We start from the raw sequence: 23,237 nt of genomic DNA on the forward strand, positions 1-23,237 counted from the left end.
CTAACGTCTTCAATAGAAAGCTGCACATAGTTCTTGCTAATCTCCAGTACAAGACCTGGTTAGCCTCTTATTTGTGACTAGTAGCTATTAGTAATATAACCATAACAATTCCAGAATGAAAGATGCCCATGGTCCACAAGTTTCAAATTCAAATCCCAATTTATCTTGTTTTGACAAGAACAGCCCTAGCTCAGGCATTCATCTATCTATCATTTTATACGGTATAAACCACAGCAGGAAAATTAAATGCAGCAGCAGTATTGCTGCAGTCACAGCAATAAAAGGATATAGGCACAGGATAGTTTATAGGGAAAGGTGGAACACTACTGCCAGTGCTATTCAAATACATACATATTCAGCTCTAAGCATGAAACTTGTTCGGAAGTACCAATCCTTGATACAATTACTCAAAAGACTCAAAACCCTCACTTTAATACAGGGATGATGGTCAGAATTTTACCTGTCACTGGTAAAAAGACTCAAAAATTGATGATAAAAGGCCACCCAAAGCTTCTCTTAGATGCAAGACTAACACACAACTCTTATTCAGAATAAGCTATTCTTCTTTTGATATTTAACATTAAAATACGCTTTTCTGTTATTTGTGTGGTTTAATATTAATGGTTAGTGATGGATACTCTGCTAAACGCTTGAGGAGCACTTTATAACTTAAAAAATGGTGCGAGACTAACTAAATCAAGGCAACTATTTATTGTCCATGCTCACCTTTATTTATTCCTATAAAAATTGCAAGTACTGAAAACTTTAGAATATGTATTATGTTACATACTGTGAAATGCTCCACTGTCTGCAAGGTAACTTAAAGATACCCATCAAATATATGTCAAGAAATAAGCAAATAGAATGGCAGGCAAAAGGAATACACTTAATTTTCCTGGCTCAGTCAACAATCACTGCAGATCACCTTTAATTGCATATTATCTGCCAGCGCACAAAACACTACCTAGTGAACAGCATATACAAACAACTTCATAAAAAAGTATCAAGATTACCTCCTAGAAACTGTTACAAAGTCAACATAAAGTACTAATAATCTTATATTAATCTAGGCTCCAAAGCAAAGAAAAAGGAGTATCTTAAAGTACCTTTTGCTTCTACATCTCTCACAGTTATAACTACAGAACTGAAGTGTAGGAAGATACACTGCTCAAACAGAAACAAAAAATAAGCAATAACCTTAATGACCTATTTTTAATTTTCAGGTGTCATTTGGTTTTCCAATTAAGACAAACAACATCGAGTAATTTCCTCAAGCAAGAAACGTTCACATTTCTTCAAAGTTCAGCTTACTTTTTACGCCAGTTATTGAAAAGTTACTCTCCTCTGTCTTACGATGTGGCAGATTACAAACATTGAGGAGTTCAGTAAATGATGCCACAATACACTGAACTTGTAGAAAAACCCAAATCATCATCAGACAAAAAGTCTTTTCTTAAATTTTTGTGAACATATCGATGAAACTGAAGTAAACAATATATAATAATAGCATAAATAAATAAGAGTAACACCTAATAATACCTCAAGTATATCAGCAATTTTTCAATGAAACAAAGACTGATCCCTGCAGACTAAGGAAGACATCCTGAGTAACAATGTGATTTTTCTTTAAAAAAACACCACAACTCTTGTTTGATGAACAGAGTAAGAACTTACAACAGTAGAGATCTACTCAAAATTCTGATTCTCCCAGTATTGCTCTAGAGATGCCTATAAAAACCACAGTGAAGTAGTAGCTCCATGAAAGAAACAAATAAATAACAAAATTTCTTCAGATAAATGTTTGAGGATTTTGCCACCCATGGCATTTCAGTTTTACAGTCCACAGAGACAATTATCACTGCTGCTAATCACTGTTATTTCGTGGACAGGTTCTCCAGGGGTCAGGTTTTGAGTGTGTTTTCTTTCACAGTGAAGAGCAGAAGACTAAAATGTGTACTTCGAGGGAAAAGGGACAGCTGCAGCTAACACAGCCTTACAAAATTCTACATCTTACACAATAGTTTTTAGGTATACCTGAAGTGTTGTGTTTGTCATTTTGATTTTACAATAATTAACTAATCCCAGGTGCCAAGCTTAATACTATTATGAGGTATTTGTTGTGCTAAGGTATACTAAAAGCATTACTTTTTTCCCATAATATATATGACGTGTTACTGTAAGGTTAGAAAAAAATATGAGGTAGTCAAATCAGTAATTCCATGATAAGGATGATAATTGAAATAGAAGTTCCTACTCTTCCTCTTACTAAAATAAAAGCAAATTTAAATAAAAATGAGCTTATCTGCTTATATAGTTCTTCTGACCTCCTGACCTCCACAAGAGATCATTTTGCTGTACCATCTATACCAACTGGTGCCAGTTCCAGTACATTGCATGCAGCTGATTATCAGACTGATACAGAATATGCCACAAGTTAACACAGAACTTTAGCGGGCAACAAATCACACAATAAAATGCCACCTTTGCTCTTGATCTTGCAGACTTTAAAGATATATATTACTGAATACACTCAGATAAGAGTAGCTTTCTAATGAAATTTTGTTTACACACAGTCACGCTCTCAGTCCTCCCAAATAACTAGGCTTTCAACACAACTTGACATGAAGAGATACATTTAAAGAAGAAAAAATTACACTCCTACGAAGTCAGTAAAGAACAGGTGCCATAACTATTTGTTGGCAGCAACAGTAAAAGAACACAGCATGAAGTCACCTCTTTTTGACACCAGGGAACCCACACAAAAACTCAGTCTTAGGAAAACAGGAACCAGGTTATGCAGCTCATAGATAAGATATTAAAGACCATCTGTAAACTGAGCTACATATGGTATATACTTATTAGAGGTGTTTTAGAGGCATTCTTCTTTCCTTCTGACTGAACTAAATTTGGAAGATGTCAACACAGATAAGCATCACCAGTAGCATCCATACCACACAATTCTCATTTGAATAATATTTATCTAGCATTACTTCAATAATTAATATTGAAGTAATTTCTAAGTGGTTGCAAACCACTTCTAGTTAGCTTCAGCATTTTTACAATTTTGCTTCATACTTCAAGAACAGTTGAGAGTATTAAACAGTCTAATCTATTAAACTGACTAACAAAAACTTAAACATTTAATGAAAGTGCAGTGGGATTCTGCATTACTGAGTCTGGACTTTTTTCCCTAAAGTTACAGAAAACCCCCAATGTTCAAATAACATCATTAAGCTTATGAAACGAGGCAATTAACAGAGGAGTGACATAAAATAACATAATTAGAACTGCCTTCGCAACACTTTGCTTTATAGCATAAATTGATTCTTCAGGACTAAATGGGAATATTTTTAAAGCGAAAAAGGAAACCATTGCTTATGCAGCTGCATTGTAACCCAATTCCTGTTTTTGCCACAGAATCTTATGTGATGCATGGCAGGTCAATTTTATCTTTTCACAGTAGGTTATTCAGATAGTGAAAAATATATAATGAACACTTGCTCTGTAACAGCCCACACAGAGCATTACGATACATTAAAAAGCATCAAATGCCTTTCTCCCAAATTAAATTCATAGCCCTGACATATAAATTTAGGCTCCTTCACAACATATTTGAGCAGTTCAGAATGCAGTTCACAAACCAACACACAGCTAGCCTATGGAAACTTTCAATGAGTAAGAGGTGTGGTTTAAATTTTCCCTTCCCATGGGCCTCACAACCAAACTAACGGCTCCAGTGGAACACGCTGAATGTCACACACTGCCTCAAATTCTTCTTAGACATTCAAACTTCTCCCCTCAAAATCAGAGCAGGTGTAGCATTTCTTTAAGATCACAACAAGCAGCAAGAAGATGCCCGTAATGAATTCCTTTCAGCCAGCAGCTCAGTGTTTAGAACACTTTTCCTGGCTCCTGCATTTTAGGTTCTCCTCAGACTGACACCCTCCAGCTTCCAACTTTGTAATAGTGCTCTGGAGCACCTATTTTGTTCTTTTTGTCTCTTCAGTCACCACTCCTTACACATTTGCAGTCTTCAGTCACAAGCCCATTTTTGTTCATGTTTCATTATACGAGCCATCATAGCAAAGAGTTTTAAATTTCCCCTTCCTGCTCAGCCCAGACTGAAGCACTTCTGGTAGAAAAGGAATTTGTGTAATTCAGCTGCTATATAGTAGTTACTTACTATGTGGTAAATTCACATTTTTCAGAAGTCGTAAACATATAATGCTAGTAAGCTTGCCTAATTTTCACGTAAGTGGCAAGAAACATTTCTACACAGAGGTCAATCCCAGACATGTTTCGTTCCTTCTTTAGTCCCTTCTAAAGATAAGGCTGCCAGAAACATTAGCAAAGCTAGGTATTCTTCCACAGCTTCATGGTGGTCTAAGTTTTTCCCCAAAAAGTTTGAGGTAAATACCTGGGCCCTGAAAAAAGGGGTATTATTATGGGATGTCAGGCAACATACTACCCTCCCTACTTCTGAAGCACACAGTCTCCTCTAATCGTTTCTAAATAACATCTCTGCCATAGAAACTAACAATACTTAGTGCAGCAGTAATCAGAATATAACTAAGCTATTTATTCTGTAGCTTCAAAATCCTCATTAAAATTAAATCATACCAAAGGTTTGGGTTTTTAATTACTATACCCTTATATATTTGCTATCAATTTTGTAAGCACAGTGCCCAGAAGAGACTAAATACATACCATCAAGGAAAACACATGCTTTCAACTCAGTGTCTGTTTACAAAAATGACAGCTACCCATACCAACATTCAGACCAGCGTCTTCTTCTTGCAGATTAATATTTTATATGCAAATGGAAAGCTTTAAGGTCTGAGCAATAAAAATGGTTCCAATCCTCAACTCACACAGCTTCTGCTTGGCAAAAGGGAAGATCAGATTATCCAGATTTCCAAAGAACAAAGATGAAAGATAAAGCAGAAACTAGAGTGCCCTTACTGGGAGGGGGAGTCATCACTGTATCTGGGAAGAAAGATACACACATTTACTTTAATATGACAAGAATCTACATTCCAAACAGATTTACATAAGAGGAAAATAAGGAAAATCACCCTAAAAAATGACCCTACTCCTCCAAGACACACTGTCTATTTGATATACTAGATCAAATAAGACATCACATGCAGAAGGTAATGAAATTTACCAACAGAATGAGCCTCCATATGAGGTATGTGACTGAAGATCAGTATATAGTAAAGCACAGGTCATTCTTTAACTATAGAATATGCAAGATTAAAAACGCCAAACAAAACATCTGTAGCCACAAAAAGTGAGGTGATTAACAGCTTTAGGAAACTGCAACTTTTTTTCTACCACTTGGTGGTTTTAACTAGAACAGTGTTTTGTTATTATACAACATATAAAGCAAATTAAACTTCTTAAGTGAACGTGCTATAATGTGCCATGAGAAACACTGAATATCAAGTAACAGGCTAGCGCTTCAAACTGCATTGCTTCACTTGGTATTACAGATCATGAGATCTTCTGCATTACCACGTTTCAGTTCATGAAAGGTAGAAGAAATTATAATATCCTATTTCTAGCAAACTTCAATTCATGGAAAAAGCCCAGGACTTGTAAAAGCAAGCCACAACACTATTTCTAGAAGATCCACATCAAAACACTTCCAGAGCAGGAGAAGCTGAGCAGCTAGCAGAAAAAATAGCCGATACATTGGCTGAACACACTCTGTTACAAAGTCCCTCCATGTATACCCTGAAGATTTCACGCCTGAAGAAGCACAGTATCTCCAAAGTCACTTTAAAAAAAAAACAAAACACAACAAAAGGTGGTTTTGCACTGCTCAGACTTACAAAACTGAAATTGAGCCTCATGCTCATATCTCAAAGTTTCTTGAAATTCAACTTCAAATTTTTGTCAATGTGAGTAAAAATCCACACATATATTTTGACAAAACATGACCTGAAATATGACAGTGGTGAAAAAATAAGCTAACTAAGAAAAAAATCTGGCAAATATCGGTAAGGTTTTACCTTGCAGGTAATTCTGTAGTCTGTAATTCAAGATTGGTTTTTTTCTACCAATGTGTTACTAAGAAAAAAAAAAAATCTGCCAAAACCCCGTACTTTTGTTATTTTAGCCATAAATTTCAATTTGGAGGTACAAGCACATAGAAATGCACACTCTCTTCTGCATAACCAGATGAAGATGGAACTATTCACCTACACTATTAACCAGATCTAAAGACACTTTTTAGAAGATTATCCAAGAACAACAGAGATCAACATCCACCCAAAGTGGAAGTGAGCTTAAAAACCAAATCAAATGTTAAGTATACTAAAGGGTCTGAAAGGCTGACATTTGTTATTTAATTTCCCGTCACCATAAATATAACTCCTTCATAAATATGCATTTGGTCAATACATTCTTTGATTTCAATTTTTATGTAATGATTTTGAATAATGCAAAACTAAGACTACCCACACCCACAGAAAAGTCTAGCTGTACAGGTTGCATGCAGGTGAGCAGTTTTGCATGTATTCTTAGAGGGCTAGAAAAGAGCCAAAGCAAATTTGCATTATTGTGCCACTGTGTTATCACCCTGTGTTGAATTTAGATGACAAATTGGCCATAGACAACTATTAATCTAGCAGTAATAAAAACATAAAGTAATAATCATGATAAATTTAAAATTTTTTTTAAAAAAATATGTAAAGTTACATTGTTAAAAGAATACATCAACAATAGAAATCAGCAGTCAGTTATGTTCTTTGTACCCTCACAGGAAGATTCCCAGGTGAATGACAAAGTATTTTGCCACCACAGCGGGCTTGACCACCAGAACCAGTAAAATGTGTCAAGAAGAGATGTCAGTTCTTTGATGAGGAGAAAAAGATATAACACGTTGAAACAAAAAATTAGATGCATCTGTTTATCAGCACACTTGCTAAAATGTCTACCCCTGACCTTCTTTCCAGCCTAGTCACAAAGGCTACACAAAAAAATCTCTAATGGAAAATGAAAGCAAAGGAAGCTGCATGGGAACAGCCTTCCCGATGGATATCTTTCAGTGTGTATCCCAAAACTGATGATAAACAGGAATAGGAAGGTGCATGTACAAATGCACCTGAAGATGTTTCCTCATTGCACCCTAGTACCTCTAGTTTATCATCCATGTTATTATTCAGTGCTTCAGGAACAAGATTTCCTTCACACTTTTCAGCAAAAATTAAATTTATCAGAAAGTGCTACTATTAAGCAGATGTGCCACATAATTAGCAACGACAAATCCACTTACTTTTTTCTCCTTCTCATGATGTTTATCCTGAGAGTGAGAGGAAGAATCACTTAAACTTTGATCATATGACCTATTAGATCCCCGTTTGCTCTTTTTCTAAAAAGAGAAAATATATTTATGGATAGAGAAAAGGAACCATTTGAATAAATAAAAAGTATAAAGCATTTCAACTGATAAGATGCCTTACTGCTTGAAGAAAAAAAAAACTCCAGTTACTGAAAAGCTGACAAATTACTAACACTAAACATTAACAAGACTACCCAATGTATACCAGGAAAAAAGCCTATCTTGATATCAACTTTTACACCTCCCACGAACTTGCAAGATATGCTTTCCACAAAGAAATGAGATATGGCACTTTTTAAAGGTTAAAAGATGCTAGACACATTTTCAAGTTTTCATAACATGAAACAGAAGAGATGCTGCTCAAATGAGTATCACATGAAGCCACAGTGCCAGCACTGCCACATGTTTGAAATGCATTGTGAGGTGGCTGCTTTATGGCTTCATGATTTATTATTCAAGTGACCTGTCTGCAATATTTTCATTAAAACGGTTTAAAAATGGGATACAGAATGCTATGGTCATGTATGCATTTACAAGAGGCAGACTTAATTGCCTGTATTTCTGTAATGTTTGAGAACCTAATCTGGGACTGCAAATACTTTATGCTAGGCCAGTGTTCAAAATGTTTTATCATCATAACTGAGGTAGCATTACAAAGACACTTCAGGTCAGTGCTTTGCCAACCAAAGTTTTCAGTGGTATAGTAGATATATGCCACCCACCATCTTCAGTAGTAAACAACAGTCACAATAATCCTAAAGAAACACTAAAACACTTAAATGATCTTGCCAGTCTTTACCATTCTTACCACCATACTTTTTGTAATGGAAAGTTAACTAATTACATGTCAAATATGGAGTTATGCCCTTATCATTAAACTGCTTTTTAAATAAGCATAAATGTTCTCAAACATAGCAGCACTGGAACATTCAAATCAAATGAGCAGTACTGCAAGAGCTTGCCTTCACTGCTAAGTAACAGACCATTTTTGTTCTTTTTGTGTACTTAGCTCAAGATAATAATAATTTTAAAAAAAACAGCTTAGTAAGGGCCTAGAAAGCCCTGACTTATCTTCATTATGAAGCAAACTCATCAATATTCACAAGAGCACAGAGCTAACCTGACCGAGCTTATCTTCTAGTAAGCTAAAATGGTTCATTGGCCCTGTGTTTTCACCTCATTGCGACCTACTCAAGTCGCCCAAGTATTCACCAGTTTTAGAAGTGAGAACAAGTAATTAGCAAGTTTAACTATACTTACAGCAGTAACCAAACTTAAGTCTAAATAATTTAATTTTCATTATTTGATATTCATAAATAACATTTTTTAAACATCAGTAAGTCCTTCAAGTTCACACACTCACACACGTACACAGAAAGAGATATTTGCAACTGTCAAATTGATAAGAAGCAATAGGAAAGACTCCAGAGGTCTGATCCAAAACCTACTGAAATAACTGAGAAATTTCAAAGTTTTTTGTTTGCTTGTTTGTTTTTGGGAGTTGGACTAGATGACCTCTAGGGGTCCCTTCCAACCCAAAACATTCTATGATTTTTTAAAAAATCAAAACCCAAGTTATTTCCTTGAGGTTGTGTTTCAGAGAACTTATAGGCAGAGAATATCCACTGGCTACACTGTGAGAGACAGACCAAAAGGAAAAACACTTTAAAAAAAACCAACCAAACAACAACAACACAAAAACCAAGAGTAACAGAAGCAGAAAGAAATGGAGGGCTTTCTTATTCTCTAATATACAGGATAACAAGTAGTATTTTCTAGATTATTCCAAAATGGACTAAATTCCTAGAAGCCAACTAATGAAATAGCAACAGAAAACATTACAGGAACTTAACAAAAAAAAACACTAACTGTGCATGCTATTTCTGGCAGAGGGAAAAAACCCACACATCTAGAAAGTAACCACTTGTAAAAACATTTTCAGTTAGTACTTCTGTAACTGCGATTAAAACATTGTTTTAATAAAACACAATATACTTTCTGAGCTACATGAAAATATTATTTCTAGTGTTCATAGCAATGCAGAGTGAAAAAATAAGTCAGTGACATTTATTTATAGAATTTAACAAATACATACCAGTTTACTAAAATGGTATTTACAGTAGCCACAGTATTGGACGTTATCTGCACCATTGCCTTCTTCTTCACAAAGAAGTCCTGCAAACTGTGCACTAAAAATAAACCAAAACAACATTCAAGAAAAGCAATTTTACATTAAGCTGTACCACAGTATCACAGCTGATAATGTACAGCTATTATTATATCTGCATTTACTAGAAGAGATTTCCATACAAGCGACTTCTAGTGGCATGCGAGCACATAACCAACCTTTGTAGCCCAGTGAAAATCATGTATGGTTTATACTTCGGCTTGATGCCGTTTTCATAGTCTTTAAGCCACTCACACAAGCTCATAGCTTGAAAATCTACATATATTATGCAGATACTCCCACAAATAATTAAACCAAGCAATTTACAATGATTCTTAGTTCAAATTCAATCCAAAAATTATCTATGGGAAGAACAGTTTTTAACAAAACCATACTGTAGGTCCAAAGAAGAAATTTTTCTAAAGTTGCATCCTTCTCTGCTTTGCTAGGAAAATTACTTTTTTTTATTATTTTTTAAATAGAACTTCAATGACATAATAAATCAAGCCATATTTATTGGTTTAAAAGACTGTAGCAGTTTAATTTCTTTTAAAAAGAACAAGACTGACAAGCTTCCTTGTCTGGGCTAATTATTACCTTATTCTACTATATTTTTTCAAATCAAATTTGCTTTTCATCATTTGTAATATTGATTTATTTTCTTTATCAAAACCAACTTAGACAATGAGACACTGAATATTCAGTTTCATTTTCCGTATCATTTTCATTAGCATAGTAATGCAATGTTACAGTCAAAATGATGCACGGGAGTATTAAATGAAAGAACAATATATAAGGCAGATTATTTTCATTTCTTTTTAAAATCACTTTCCCCTCATTTATACATTACATTCTTGGGCAATCCAGAAGTACTGCTTCCTAAATACATGCACACCTACAGCAGATGCCAACTACAGAAAACATTTAACAGGATCTCGTTAAGCTTGCCATACAAAAATAGATTGACTCAAGCTCATTCTTCATTAGACATCAGTTTTGTTAACCCAAAATTGATACACCTCACCCTGGATCTCTGCCTTCTGTCATTTTCACATTATTCTCCCATTTTTTAAATATTACAGGAGTCTCTCAATATCCTCAGTCACAATACTCTCTGGCTAGATATCATTTTATAGTTGGGTTGTTTGGGGGGTTTTTAAATTATAAAAATTGGAAAGAAATATTTTAATTTTTAGCTTAATTCTTATGGTCTTTACGGCATTCACTGAAAACAGGGGTTTGGAAGAAAGAAAAAAAAGACTCTTGCATGCATCCAAGTGTTTGAAAGAATGTATACATTTTTTCACATCTGTAAGTAACCTCTTCACGTGGTATGCACGTTTTGAAGAACACAATCAATTTTCACCATAAAAAGAAACTTGACATTGATCACACCCAGTGAAAAATTAGATGCTTATGAAAGAGTAAAACCTGCCAGATAGTCCATTTAAAGAAAAAAAGAGTTGCCAAGAAATCAGCACCTAAACTACAGAATTATATCCTTTAAGATCTGGATAAGATATTCAAAGGATCACTTGATTACACTGAAGAAAATACATTTAAGTAATCTAAGTAGGTGTGCAAGTACCATTTCCCTGGTCATGAAGAAGCATATTGGTGCACTCGTAGGATAGACAGGTAAACCCACAGATTATGTAGCTAGATGGTCTGTGTAAATCTGCTATCTCTTTATTGCAAAATAGCTTCAGCTGAATTTGAGAAAATGAATAATGCCTGTAAATTTTGGGGTGGAACACCTTTTACCTCCCTTTTACCTGTTGACATGTGGTTTAATCTAATTATCTAGCCTCTTTTAGAAGTCCATAAAGTGAGACAAGCATCTCCTGAATGCAAGCAAACCTAAATATGTGGAACGAATCAGATGGTGGACACAGCTGTTTTTCTGCAACAGCTATACATGAAACCTAAATTAATAGTTCAGGAGAGATGTGTACCATTTAGATAAAACCAGTGAGGTGAATTACCCCCAAATGGTTGGAAATCTGTACTGGAAGGGGTGAGTCTAGTGCATTTTTATGTATAGCTCAATAATTTTTCCCACTGATTTACCAGAAGCAAACATCAAATCAGTTTGCAGGTAAACAAGCAATGTCTTTGCATTCCCATATCCTGTAAAATATCATCTAAGAAAAATAACGTAAGAAAAAAAAACCCTAAACCTTATTCACAGGAGCACACAGCATTTAATACAACACAAGGAAGTAATATCAAACAGCTTTTGCAGCTCACAGAAATGCTTACACTGCCACTGCCATATTGTTAGTAAACTATTACTATCAAGTTAGATATTTCTACACAAACCACTTTACTATATTTCTTTACTCAGAAATATACTAAATAAAGGAATTTATACATTACATTGTGTGTATTGATTTTTTCTGGAATATCAGAGATGTTAAATAATAAAACATACTTACCACGTTACGTGAAAAGCTTGTCGACATCCATGTTTATTACATGTCATACAAGCACCAGTGGCTGCTTTACTTTCTCTGCCTTGTTCATCACAAATATAGCATGTCTATCAAAGAGAAGATACTTAACATGATAAGAAGCATACAAATAAATACTGTGTTACTCACAGGAGATTCTAGGGTGAGAACTACTGGATTTTGCAGCTAAGCTTATATAAGAACTTCTTTATAAAAGTCTAATTACATTCATTTGCAAAAGGAGATCACCTGGTACACACTTGGGATCTGTGTAATGCTTCACCAACGCAAAAGCAGTACAAATACTGATTTACTTAAATGTTATACTGCTATTCAACTAGCCAAACAGTCAAACAGCCACAGGTTAATAACATTAGGCTTCAAGATTTTCCTTGCTTTCAAGCTTGTGTTTATGTCCTTTTAGGTTGCAATCATTTCCACATTCATTTAACATTACCCGTATTGGTGGCATTCAGAAACATCCAATCAGACTAAGTGCGTAATAGTACAAGATACCATGTGTTACACATGCATATGTCTACAAAATTACATATAGAAAAACTGCAAATTTAAAATTTTATTTGTACATTTGGTGCAAAAAATTTTCAGAAGTCTCATAGCATGCTTCAATATTCGTATGATGCTCAGTTACCTTTAATAAAATATGGTGTTTAACATAACTCTGCCTTAATTTCAGCATGACTTGGACAGCCCCATAAACACCTTAGAAACTAATCACGCTTAAATTAATTAATTTATCAAACCCATTTTTTCAAGTTCAAAAACAAGGTAAAATTAAAACAACCTGTGTAATGCCTGAAAATCTTTTCATAGCATTTCTGTCAATTTATTTGTTTTACTGGGATACTAAGGCAATTTGTAATATTTTCAAAAAACATTCTCAGTAAAATGGAAGAAAAAAATTTAAGACAAAAAGAATCCAAAATCTTCCTCATTATTCAATACTTTTTTTTTTTTACCATGCAGCCAATAAACGTGGATACATGCTGTATGGAAGCTTACTATTATACTAGACATCACTACAACTTCTCACCAGCATTTCAGGGAGAAACATCAGGCAAAACTAAATTTCCCATTTTTTACAGTCCTAGTTACTGAAATGCCATTTAGAGAGATTCTATCATATCATGTTTATGTGTAAAATTTTACAATTTAAGAACAGATTCTTAATGAAAGTATCCTCCAGCACTGGGGCAGTCAAATGTCTAAGTGAGACAGAACCTTATTGAGGTAACAGACATCAAGGACACACTGCTACCTCTGTAGAAATCCCATTACAAGATCTTAGATGAGAAAAGAGAAACCTTTCCCCCCCAAAAAAGAATTGTCTACATTTAAACTGTGACTTATTGCAATTGTATCACAACTTCCTTTCAGTGAGGCAGAGAATGAGTAGAATAATAAATAAAAAGACCATCAACCATGGGTAGTAGAAAATACAGTTTAAGAAAAATGGACTAAGATACCACTGAAATAAAAAATAAAAAGGCTATAATGCAAAACCAGTATTACTCAGAAAGACATGAAAATGAGTGAAATTCTGAGATCAGAACAGCCTTTAACAGGTATTCAGAACAATATTGAACATGAGATGTCAGCTAACTAAAGCATTTTTGTTAACATGCAAGACTCTAGGGTAGGCGAGTCATTCTTGTACAGTTTCCACAAGAACTTTAAAAAGCATTAAACCCGATAGCTAACTTATCCTAAAATCATACCCTATATCCTAACATTTGAAAGATCAGAAAGGGGATAATCCTACTTAATTCTTTGCCTTGCTCCCTTTGTACATCAAGGTAGCACATACAGATAATTCAGTTGTTTGACAGGCTCTGAGACTGGCTGCTTTTTAGCTTTCCATACCATGACCTGGCACATTTAGATTTTAGGAACAAACAAAGTCATGATCTATCAACCTCATCTGAGTAACTATATTAAGTGTAAGTAACTTCCGAAGTAAGGTACCTCTACAAACAGAGAGTTCAACAGACCCCATAAAACTCAAGCTCCAGTTACCGTTCTGTTTTTTCAGAGTTTTGCCTTAAGATCTGTAATTTTTTTGCTCACTGAAGCTCAGAAAGAAAAAGCAATATAAGCATTCAATTTAGTAAGGATGTAAGCCCTGTTTTTCAATACTGCATATTACATTTAGGCTCTGTGATTCAGGACCCTTTAAACCAATTTACAGTAAAATTATTGAAAAATTACAACAACCAACCAGCTACATTATGAACAAGTTTAAACAGAACCTGGTGGACTGCCTACCCATTTTAACAAGCTCAATGAACTTCTATCCTTCCTACAATAGTCATGAGAAGTATAAACCATGTCTCCTAATCTTCCATATGAAACAGGACCAAAGAAGGTTCATCTTCCCATTCCAACATGGACAGTTAAGTTCTCTCTAAAGCTGAGCTTCTTGTAATTCTACCTTCTCTTAGACACAGAAACAATTCCGGAAGCCTGAGAACCTTTATCTTTCTTTCACAAAGCAGAAAACCAAATACTTCCACGCACTTGCAAATCCATGCAATTGCTACAGCTCCTCTGAAACCTCTGGAACATGGAAGTCTAAAACACTCCATGTCGCACCACCTACAGCAGCACTGCTCTTCAGAGCTCTTAAGGGAGAAGAGTACTTAGACTTCTCACAAACTCATTAGCAAATAAGCAAAACATTACACAAAGCTTTCGACTCAGCAAGGAAATTTTACTCAAAAAACACAACAAATATCTGTTTCTTTAATGGCAAAATATGTATTTTGCAAAGCTGCCTTTGTGTTTCTGTCAATATTTTTTTCCAAAGATTCAAAATGTAAACCTTCTTTGCAAAAGGACAGAAGGAAAGATGAGGCAAGAAAAACCTTATAAAACAAAAAGTAATTTGAGAAATAGTTTACTCGTAACAGCTACCCAAGAGCATTCCCTGCTTACAGAATCAAACCTAGGAGTTGTACAGAGATTTCTCATTGTTGCAGCAAGTACTGAAATAAAAGTCTAACAGCTGCCTTTAATACCAGGCGGATCAAGAAATTCCAAATGCATTTATTTTTTAATCAGCTCTTAAAAGAGATTCCTCAAACAGTAAGTATATTCAATTGTCACATACTTTCAAATGAACCTGAAAGAGACAAATAAAGCTCACATAAAATAAATAGAGATTATTCATGCATAACCATCAAAGCACTAACAAACATGTACTAAACAGGAGAGCAACTACTAGTCTGTTTCTTTTTGGAAGCAACTGTGTAAGAAGCGCTTTCCTGTTAGTTAACCCACTAATCAAGTAACTCAGTGGATTCATTCTGTAATATGATGGTTTTTATCCCAGAAGCAGGTAAACTTCAGGGAAAGACCAGCCAAACATCTTTACATTTACAAGCCTCGTGTTGGTGTCTGCTGTGTTTCTTTTTGCATTTAAGATTACTGCACTCTATAATACAGCATATTTTGCAGTGCTCAATAAAGAAGCAAGTACACAGAAAAAAAAAACTGTGTAAATTAAGTACTACCTCCTGGCAAAACTCCAACATTTGTTTCTATTTTAAAGACTATAGTATAAATTTTCCCTTATGATAATTTTGACTGCCCTGTATTTTCCCCTCAATTCCATATGCTAGCCTTCTATACGTATTCAGCCACTTATGCAGACTTATTTAGGACTTCACAGGAAATAGAATCTTTCTTAAAATCATCCTATTCCAACCCAAGTTGACAAACAGAATGAAATTAGCACTAAGCCTCTCTAAAAGGAGAAACAGCTCTAGTAATTTTTCCTAATTACATGTTTACATTTGTTCACAATGCACAAATGTTTTAAGAACTGTTTGCCATATCCACTTCTCAAAAAAACAGCTTTTCTTTCCATTTCCTCACAAATTGATTAATGTCAGAGTTAAATGCTTTACAAAGTTTCTGGTCTAAAAAATGTATCATTGAAATAAACACAATTTGTACTGAATAGCAAGGGGGGTAGGGAGGTGAAGTTATTGCAGTCTACCTGAAAAGGGAATTAGTAGTTGTATCAGTTTGGGGCGTATTGCTCAAAAACAGCCTACTCGGGAACTGGTGGCAGTTTAGCCACAGCAGTACCAAACTCAGCACTGGCTACAGATTTATCAAAAAAGTTGGGAGAGTTCCCAGTCAGCAACTGCCTCTTAAATTCTGTGCTGGTACAACTAGACTGCTGTTGGCAGTGAAGTTAGATTGGTTTCATGAGGTTTGCTGCAGCAACTGCACTATAAGACATTTCTTTGATGCTCCTGAAATCCACAACCGCTATCTCCCTAAACCAATAGACCAAATAAAGACAGCAAAAACTGGGTTCTGTAAAAAGAAAGGAAAAAGAATCATTTGCAGGCCAGGGGCGTGACCCCAAACTTTGAAATTTCCAATATAGCTCTCATTATATTTTACAATATACTGTAGTGGCCTGCATTAAAGTAGGTTCAGGCTGACCGTTATCATGAAAAATAGGCCTGAATCAGAACACCCACCAAAAATGAAGGGGAAAAAAAGAAAAAGCTAGACACCATCAGGAACTTCATCTACATGATCTGTACGGCACTAGTAAACATCTAGCAAGCAAAAAAAAAATCATGGTAACTACAGAACAACAAAACACATATTGGAATTTTAGCAGTAAAAAACAACTGTACATTGTATATTTGGAAGAAAAACAGTTCAAGAAAGAAGCAACTTTAGTTGTAACAAAAAGGAATTAGAGACTAAAGACACAGACCAACAATGGACTTTGTGAACAAGTAATATTAAAAGACACAGGGTACATTTTTTGAAGTCACAAGGATTTACTCATCCAGTATCAATTACCATCAGTGGAAATGGTGCAAGATAAAACAAAATCCAAAGTGTTCCACAAAATTTTTAAGTACATTAGCAAAGAATCACTACCAATAAAAAAAACCATTATGACTACTACTTAAGGAAAAATGAGAAAACAGATGAGCTGTTGGCCCAGAGTTGAGGAGAGAGAGAGAAAATAAACTCATCCGCCACAGCAAATCTGTGCTACTTTGTGTCCAAGTACAAAAATTTTATTAGTTCTGCACTTAATCTCACTGTTGCATGTTCTTGGCAATGCAGAAGAAAGCCAGTAGTGAGGAGCCAATACAGATGCTCAGGTAGTACATAATGAGAAAGCATGAGAAAAACCTAGATTTTGACTCCCGGCTTTTCAGATACTCTGGTAAATAAGATGGGCAAAACATACTGGCAGCAACTGTGAGAATGTGAAACAGACAAGGAAAAGACCAAAGTATGAAAAAGGATAGGAAAATGGGAGGGGGGGGCACATAAATCAGAGACGAAAACCGAGGGGGAAAAAAAAAAATAAAATAGGAGGTCACAAAGACAACATGAACAGGACTTGTTTCCCTGTAAGGAAGAACACCAGAGGTGATACGTGTCTTTTCTTTCTCTCTTTTATAACATGGTCCATTCCTCCTTTACCCCAGTGCCCACAAACCACCGTACAATAAAGTAAAAGAAAGAAACTAGAGGCAAAAAGAACAACACAAGAAAAATATGTAATAAAACTAATCAGAAATTCAGACAGTTTGCAGCTTACAGAAGGGAAAATATAAAGATACAAAGGAGGAAGTAGTTAAGTCCAGTGGCAAAGAGGTAGCACAAGTTAAACAAGCAGAAAAGTGTAACTATCAATATAGAACATAACAAGTTACTTTTACATTGCTTTGCCCTTTTTTTTTTAAATAAAGTCTCACCGCAATTTATAAAACATTCCATTTCACCGACATTTATTTAGGAGCAGTTCTTCTACAAGCAAATAATCCCACTAAAGTGAATACTGTTTACAAAGGCAAAAGTCTGCAAGCTTTTGCCTTAATATATTAGCATAGCTTTTCTTCCTAAAAGAAATGTTTATGAACATCATATCAATACTTAAAACAGTAGGACTTAGTGGTAATTAATAATAACATTTCAAATAAGCTGTAATAATATTTTAACCTATGGGAAATATTTCACATTCCTTTAAAAATAAACTGTTATTCAAAGATCATGATATTTTTAATTAACAAAACAGTCCCTAATCTGTAAAAGAATAATGAGACATGGCAGATAACCTTACAGTTTAATTTAATAATATAACTTTCTTAATTCTTGAATTAAAGGCTCAGCAGAAAACATACAGCATTACTACATTCATTTATGAATTTGATATAAAGTGCATTCCAAGAAGTGTAGTTTTAAATTATTAAAGCTCACAAGTTTTAAAATAAATACATTACATATAGATAAAAAGACATATAATTATACCTTATTATAACGATCATGCGGAACAGACTGCAACACGATAGGTTCCATCGTAGAAACATTTGCAAACTGCACCTCGGGAATGTACAGAGCACAAACCACATGAGCCCAACCTACAAAAAGTTATAATTGTATTTAATTTAAATGTTTTCTAGAAGCTCAAAGGACATTTCAATTATAGTACAATGAACCTTTTACAACACCTTTTCCCATGGACTATTTTAACTGTTTAGAATATTACAGACCTAAGTTACTTAAGTCATGTTTACATTTCATTTTATATTATCCGAAGTTTAGATGAGCCATAATACATTTTTAGGTTTATTTAGTGGAGAATTTATATAAATAATACTCCACAAAATCCAAATACTAATGATTTATACAAAGAGTGACACACAAATGGAAAACCAGGTTAATTCTTTAAATTTCTTGGATTAACATAGTCATTGAGTAAAAGCTATGCAAATTCCTACAAAAGGGAAATATCATCTGAATAAACTAGTATTCATGCAAGCATTACCATCATGTAAGACTTCTGTGTATACTTTTTATTAAACAAAGTCATTCTAATTTGACTAGATTCCTGTATTTTTTCTGTAGAAAGAAAACCCAACACACACACACACACACACACACACACACACACACACACACTCTCTCTCAAATCTTTTCTAGTTGCTTCCGACTGATCTCCTCATTCCCCATTTACGAAATTGGTAGTTATAATTTGTATACAAAATGAAAAGCACACACACAACTGTTACAGCATAACACACATCATTCCAGTATTTCATCTGCAACTAGATACAGTATCTGTGCTGCTTCATCATTTTATTCACAAACAGTTTGTAGAACTATTCCACACAGAAAAAGCATGAGACTAGTAAGAGCAGGGAAAAGAAAGTATAAGCTGCCAACTTGAGCTGCTTTTACAAATGGTTCAAACAGACCATTTTTAAATTATCATTACCACATTGACTGAAAAAAAACTATTAAAATTGCAGTCTTTTTTTGTTCTCTCTTCTACTTTAAGTATCTTCAGGGAATAAGTGTTTATAAGGACTTTTCTAAGACTTGCAAACTGCCCTAAGCCATAGTCATCTTACTAACAACAGATAAATAAATGTTAACAAGGTGTTAATGGTAAATATTTATCTTTAAATCTCCTCTCAAAAAATTAACTCAAACAGAAACGCCATTCATCTAATAAAGCCATTAAACCAGTACAAAAGTGACACCAAAATTTTGAAAAAAAACCTTCTTCAGTTAGTTACTCATAAACAGACGGCAAAAGCTTTTACTTCAGATGTAGTTAAGCCTGTACTCCAGTTACACTTACTTATAATGAAAAATTATTATGTAAATATACAAAATATACTAGAAACATTAAAGAAAACCACTTACTAAGCTAACTGAAATTTAGGTAAGTAAAGAATTTTCACTACAATAAACCACTTTCAGAAGTAACTTTAACTGAATACTACTCCATCACTATAAAAAAAAAAGAACTTAAACAATATAACCAGAAACCTACAAGCTTAATACATTCTGATTTCAAAAAAATATAGAGAGCACATCCAGGATAGTTGTGGGCAACAGCACACCTTTATCTTTTATGATAACAAAACCAGTATCAATATAATGAGAAAAAGAAGCACAGCAATAACACACTTTTTGAACAAGGGATCAATAAGTGTCCAGGGAACTGAGGACAAGGGACCTTCTCCATCGGTTTCCATCTGGTATCTTTAGATCCCAGATAATCCGACTTTGCCATAGGGGAGGTTGTATCACCCTTCTATTACCAGCCTCAAACACCTACATCATAAAAGAAGCGTAACTCCAGCACCAGCTCCCACTAGGACTCAAGAGACACTGTACACAACTGCTTATATGTTCTTTTTTCCAAAGTTTCACCAGTGAAGAAAGATGAAATTGTCAGAGAGCAATACCAATCTCATCTGGAAGAACCAAAAGAGACAGAGGCTCAGCAGCTCTCCCTGAAAAAAGAACAAGGAATACACTTTTCCATAACAAGTGAGGTTAAGGACTGATTGCCTAAAGGTACTATAGAATCTCTATCCTTGGAGAACTCAGGAAGGTCTGCAAACTCCTCCACAAAACTTGTCAATGTAAGGGAGGTCAAGAAGATTCAGTTTTGCCACATAAGGACCAGATAGTAGTGGAGGAAAACAGAAAAGGAAGGAAACAACTATCATCTTTTTCCTAAGCATCAAAAGACTAGTCACTGTTGCTACAAAGAGTACACACATAAGCAAGGACAGCTACAGCCAAACAAAGTGTGATAGCTCTCCTCTGTCTCACTGATAGAAGAACAAGCTACTAGCATACAAGTAGACTTTATTTTTAATGTTTTCTGCAACAAAGAGGCCTCTTGACTGTATAACACCGTGAGAAAATGCCTCCCTCATCCTCCACTGCCACTTCCTTCTCTTTTAGACAACTACTCTCAGGCAGAACACAGGGTTCAGAATCCCAACAGAATAAAGTACCTATTGCCATGTTTCAGAGTTGAGTGTTTTTGTCTACCATTTCTTACTGGATGACAACTGCCTACTTTGTCTGCCAAGATAATGAAACATCCTAAAGAGACACCCAAGCAAACTGTACATAGAGCTGATAAGAGAAGCAAGCATTTATAAGGACTTATGATATTTAAGACTATATTAAAATATGTATTTTTCAATTAACTCCATCTAAGCCATAAAGATAGCACTGTAAACTTTTATTCAAATCACTGCCTACATTATTCTTGGGCAACTATCAGCTTCATCAGCAACTAGATATCTTTTCCTTTTTATCCCCTCTAAGAAAACCATCATTAAATCCAGCCCTTTTGAGCTTTCCCAACGTTTAAGCATGAAAAATACTGTTGTATACCCATGTATTAGAGTTCAGAAAAACCCTCCAGTAGCACAGTTCTACACATTCAATAACATTTAAAACATTCTCACTAGTTTCTCTTGGAACTGAAATTAATTTATCACCATTCCTCGTCACCCAAAACACCGCACAGAAATAACAGGATACTCTGAGACTTTTCTTAATTGTTCTCCAAACTTAGCCAGGAACTCATGCCGTTTTTCAGATCACTTTTGTTCCAAATGGGTTTTTTAGAACGCTCTGTATAGACCACATCCTTTACTATTTAATTCAGTTATAAGCTCCCATTCACTTTGGTTGCGTATGGTTTGCATCCAAACAACTGGCCACAGATTTATTACTCATTTTTATTTTACTAACAAATTCTTACTATTGCCACTGAATTGCTTACACTCAATTTGCTTTTGCTTTCATCTCCCTTTCAGGACAACTTTAATTGAAGGGCGGTGGAGGTGCAGATGTTTTTTTAAATGCAGGTACTGTCATCTTGCAAAATTTTCTTAAAATTCTCCCCATCCTCAAAATTTTCTTTTCTTTTTTTTTTTTTTCTTATTTGACTTACTATTCTTAATCTTTGAGAAGGTGGCCATTTTATGTATGTGCTTTCTCGATACTTAATAATAATATTTTTACTAGATTATAGTATCTGGCTTGCTTATTTTAAAATAAACTTAATTACTTGTTTTTCAGCTAAAGCCTAAGAAATGTATTATAAGCAGCCATTGAGTTTGCTTGTTCCTGTGCATCCTTATCAGAACTGCTTTCTCCAAAGCCACTGAAAAAAATACTCACAGCAGGCTGCCATGGGCTGGCAGATTCACTGCTGCTTTTGCTTTAAATGATCCAATAGTCTACAACAATCAATGCCTCCACCCAGAAATTGTAAAATGTCATCAGTTTTTGGTTATTTCTTATTTGAAACAACTTATTGGTGACAGCCAAATTAAAATTAAAAATATTTACTTCAACTGTGCTTTCAAGTCCAATAACCTTGGGAAATGCTGCTTACCTTTCAAAAAAAAAAACCACTGTGCTTTCTAAGATAACATTGCACAAGTATAGCTAAGACACTTTCCATTGAAGAGATCTTAGGAAACAACTTCAACCAACATTAAAACAACATCAAAACCACACATAAACCAACTCCAAGATCTACTTTGATAACAATAATAATGAAAACAATTTTCTCCAATATCAGAAATTTGAAATTCATGCTCAAAAGCCTTCAAAGTTTAAAGAAGTCTTATGAAACATTCAGCCTTTCATTTGAGTGTTTTTTTTATTTTGATTTATCCCTCAGAAAGACAGGCTACTGACTTTTGGCAATTTTCACATCTCATTCTGGCATGGAAAATGTTTAATTACCAGCACAGAATCTATCCAAAACTTTACCAATCTTCTGCTGTTTATTTAAGGTGCCTAACTAATTTTTAACTCCGTGAACACCTATCAGTACATACTTAGCAGGTATAATTTGAATATATATTATTCATTAACATTCAGAGTAACAAATCTCAGGCTCCAGAACTGTAACTGAAAATAAACAGTTGATTTGTTATCCCAATGAGACAAAGAACAGGTAACTCCTAACAATTTCATCATCAGCAAATAAAAGACTATTGCCAACAGAGAATTCTATAACTAGAAGCAAACTCTTAACAAAGTAATCTAAAATTAACAAAGAAAACCAGGAAGATAAATAATATACAGTACATTATCCATCTAACTAAATTTTTGCCTTTATGACTACTGTTTAATGTGTTCAAAATCTGACTGACAGGCACTTTCACTGTAAATAAATTCATCGTACTTTTAAATCATCTTTCGGTGCAAAATTTGGAGCCTTGCTTTTATAACCTTTTAATTCATAATAAAATAACAGCAACAGACTTATAATCCGTCCTACCATACAAATCAAGGGACGTCTACCTATAGCTCGAGAACTAACAGACACAGAGCAGGCACTACACTATTGCTACGTCCCGTTATCAGTGCTGAAGCTGTGCCGCAAAGCAGTAACAGACTGTAGAGGCCAGAATCATGAAGTCAC

General features: G+C 34.6%; 1 protein-coding gene across 5 annotated transcripts in view; it reads right to left on the reverse strand.

The window, feature by feature from the left end:
• MLLT10 (MLLT10 histone lysine methyltransferase DOT1L cofactor) overlaps nucleotides 1–23,237 on the reverse strand; it is a 127,392-nt gene that overhangs the window by 81,305 nt on the left and 22,850 nt on the right. For 3 of the 5 annotated variants that reach the window (XM_035893261.1, XM_035893262.1, XM_035893260.1), the window contains exons 2-5: nucleotides 18,287–18,396; nucleotides 11,954–12,057; nucleotides 9,444–9,537; nucleotides 7,283–7,378 (exon numbers count right to left, since the gene is read on the reverse strand). In XM_035893261.1, the coding sequence (XP_035749154.1) occupies nucleotides 7,283–7,378; nucleotides 9,444–9,537; nucleotides 11,954–12,057; nucleotides 18,287–18,334 (342 nt within the window). In that variant the 5' untranslated portion in view covers nucleotides 18,335–18,396. The remainder of the gene's footprint in view (nucleotides 1–7,282; nucleotides 7,379–9,443; nucleotides 9,538–11,953; nucleotides 12,058–18,286; nucleotides 18,397–23,237) is intronic. The other 2 variants (XM_035893263.1, XM_035893264.1) reach the window with 2 other exon arrangements.

This window comes from Egretta garzetta, unplaced genomic scaffold, assembly GCF_000687185.1.
Source record: "Egretta garzetta isolate BGI_Z169 unplaced genomic scaffold, ASM68718v1 scaffold434, whole genome shotgun sequence".
NCBI classification, from domain to species: domain Eukaryota; kingdom Metazoa; phylum Chordata; class Aves; order Pelecaniformes; family Ardeidae; genus Egretta; species Egretta garzetta.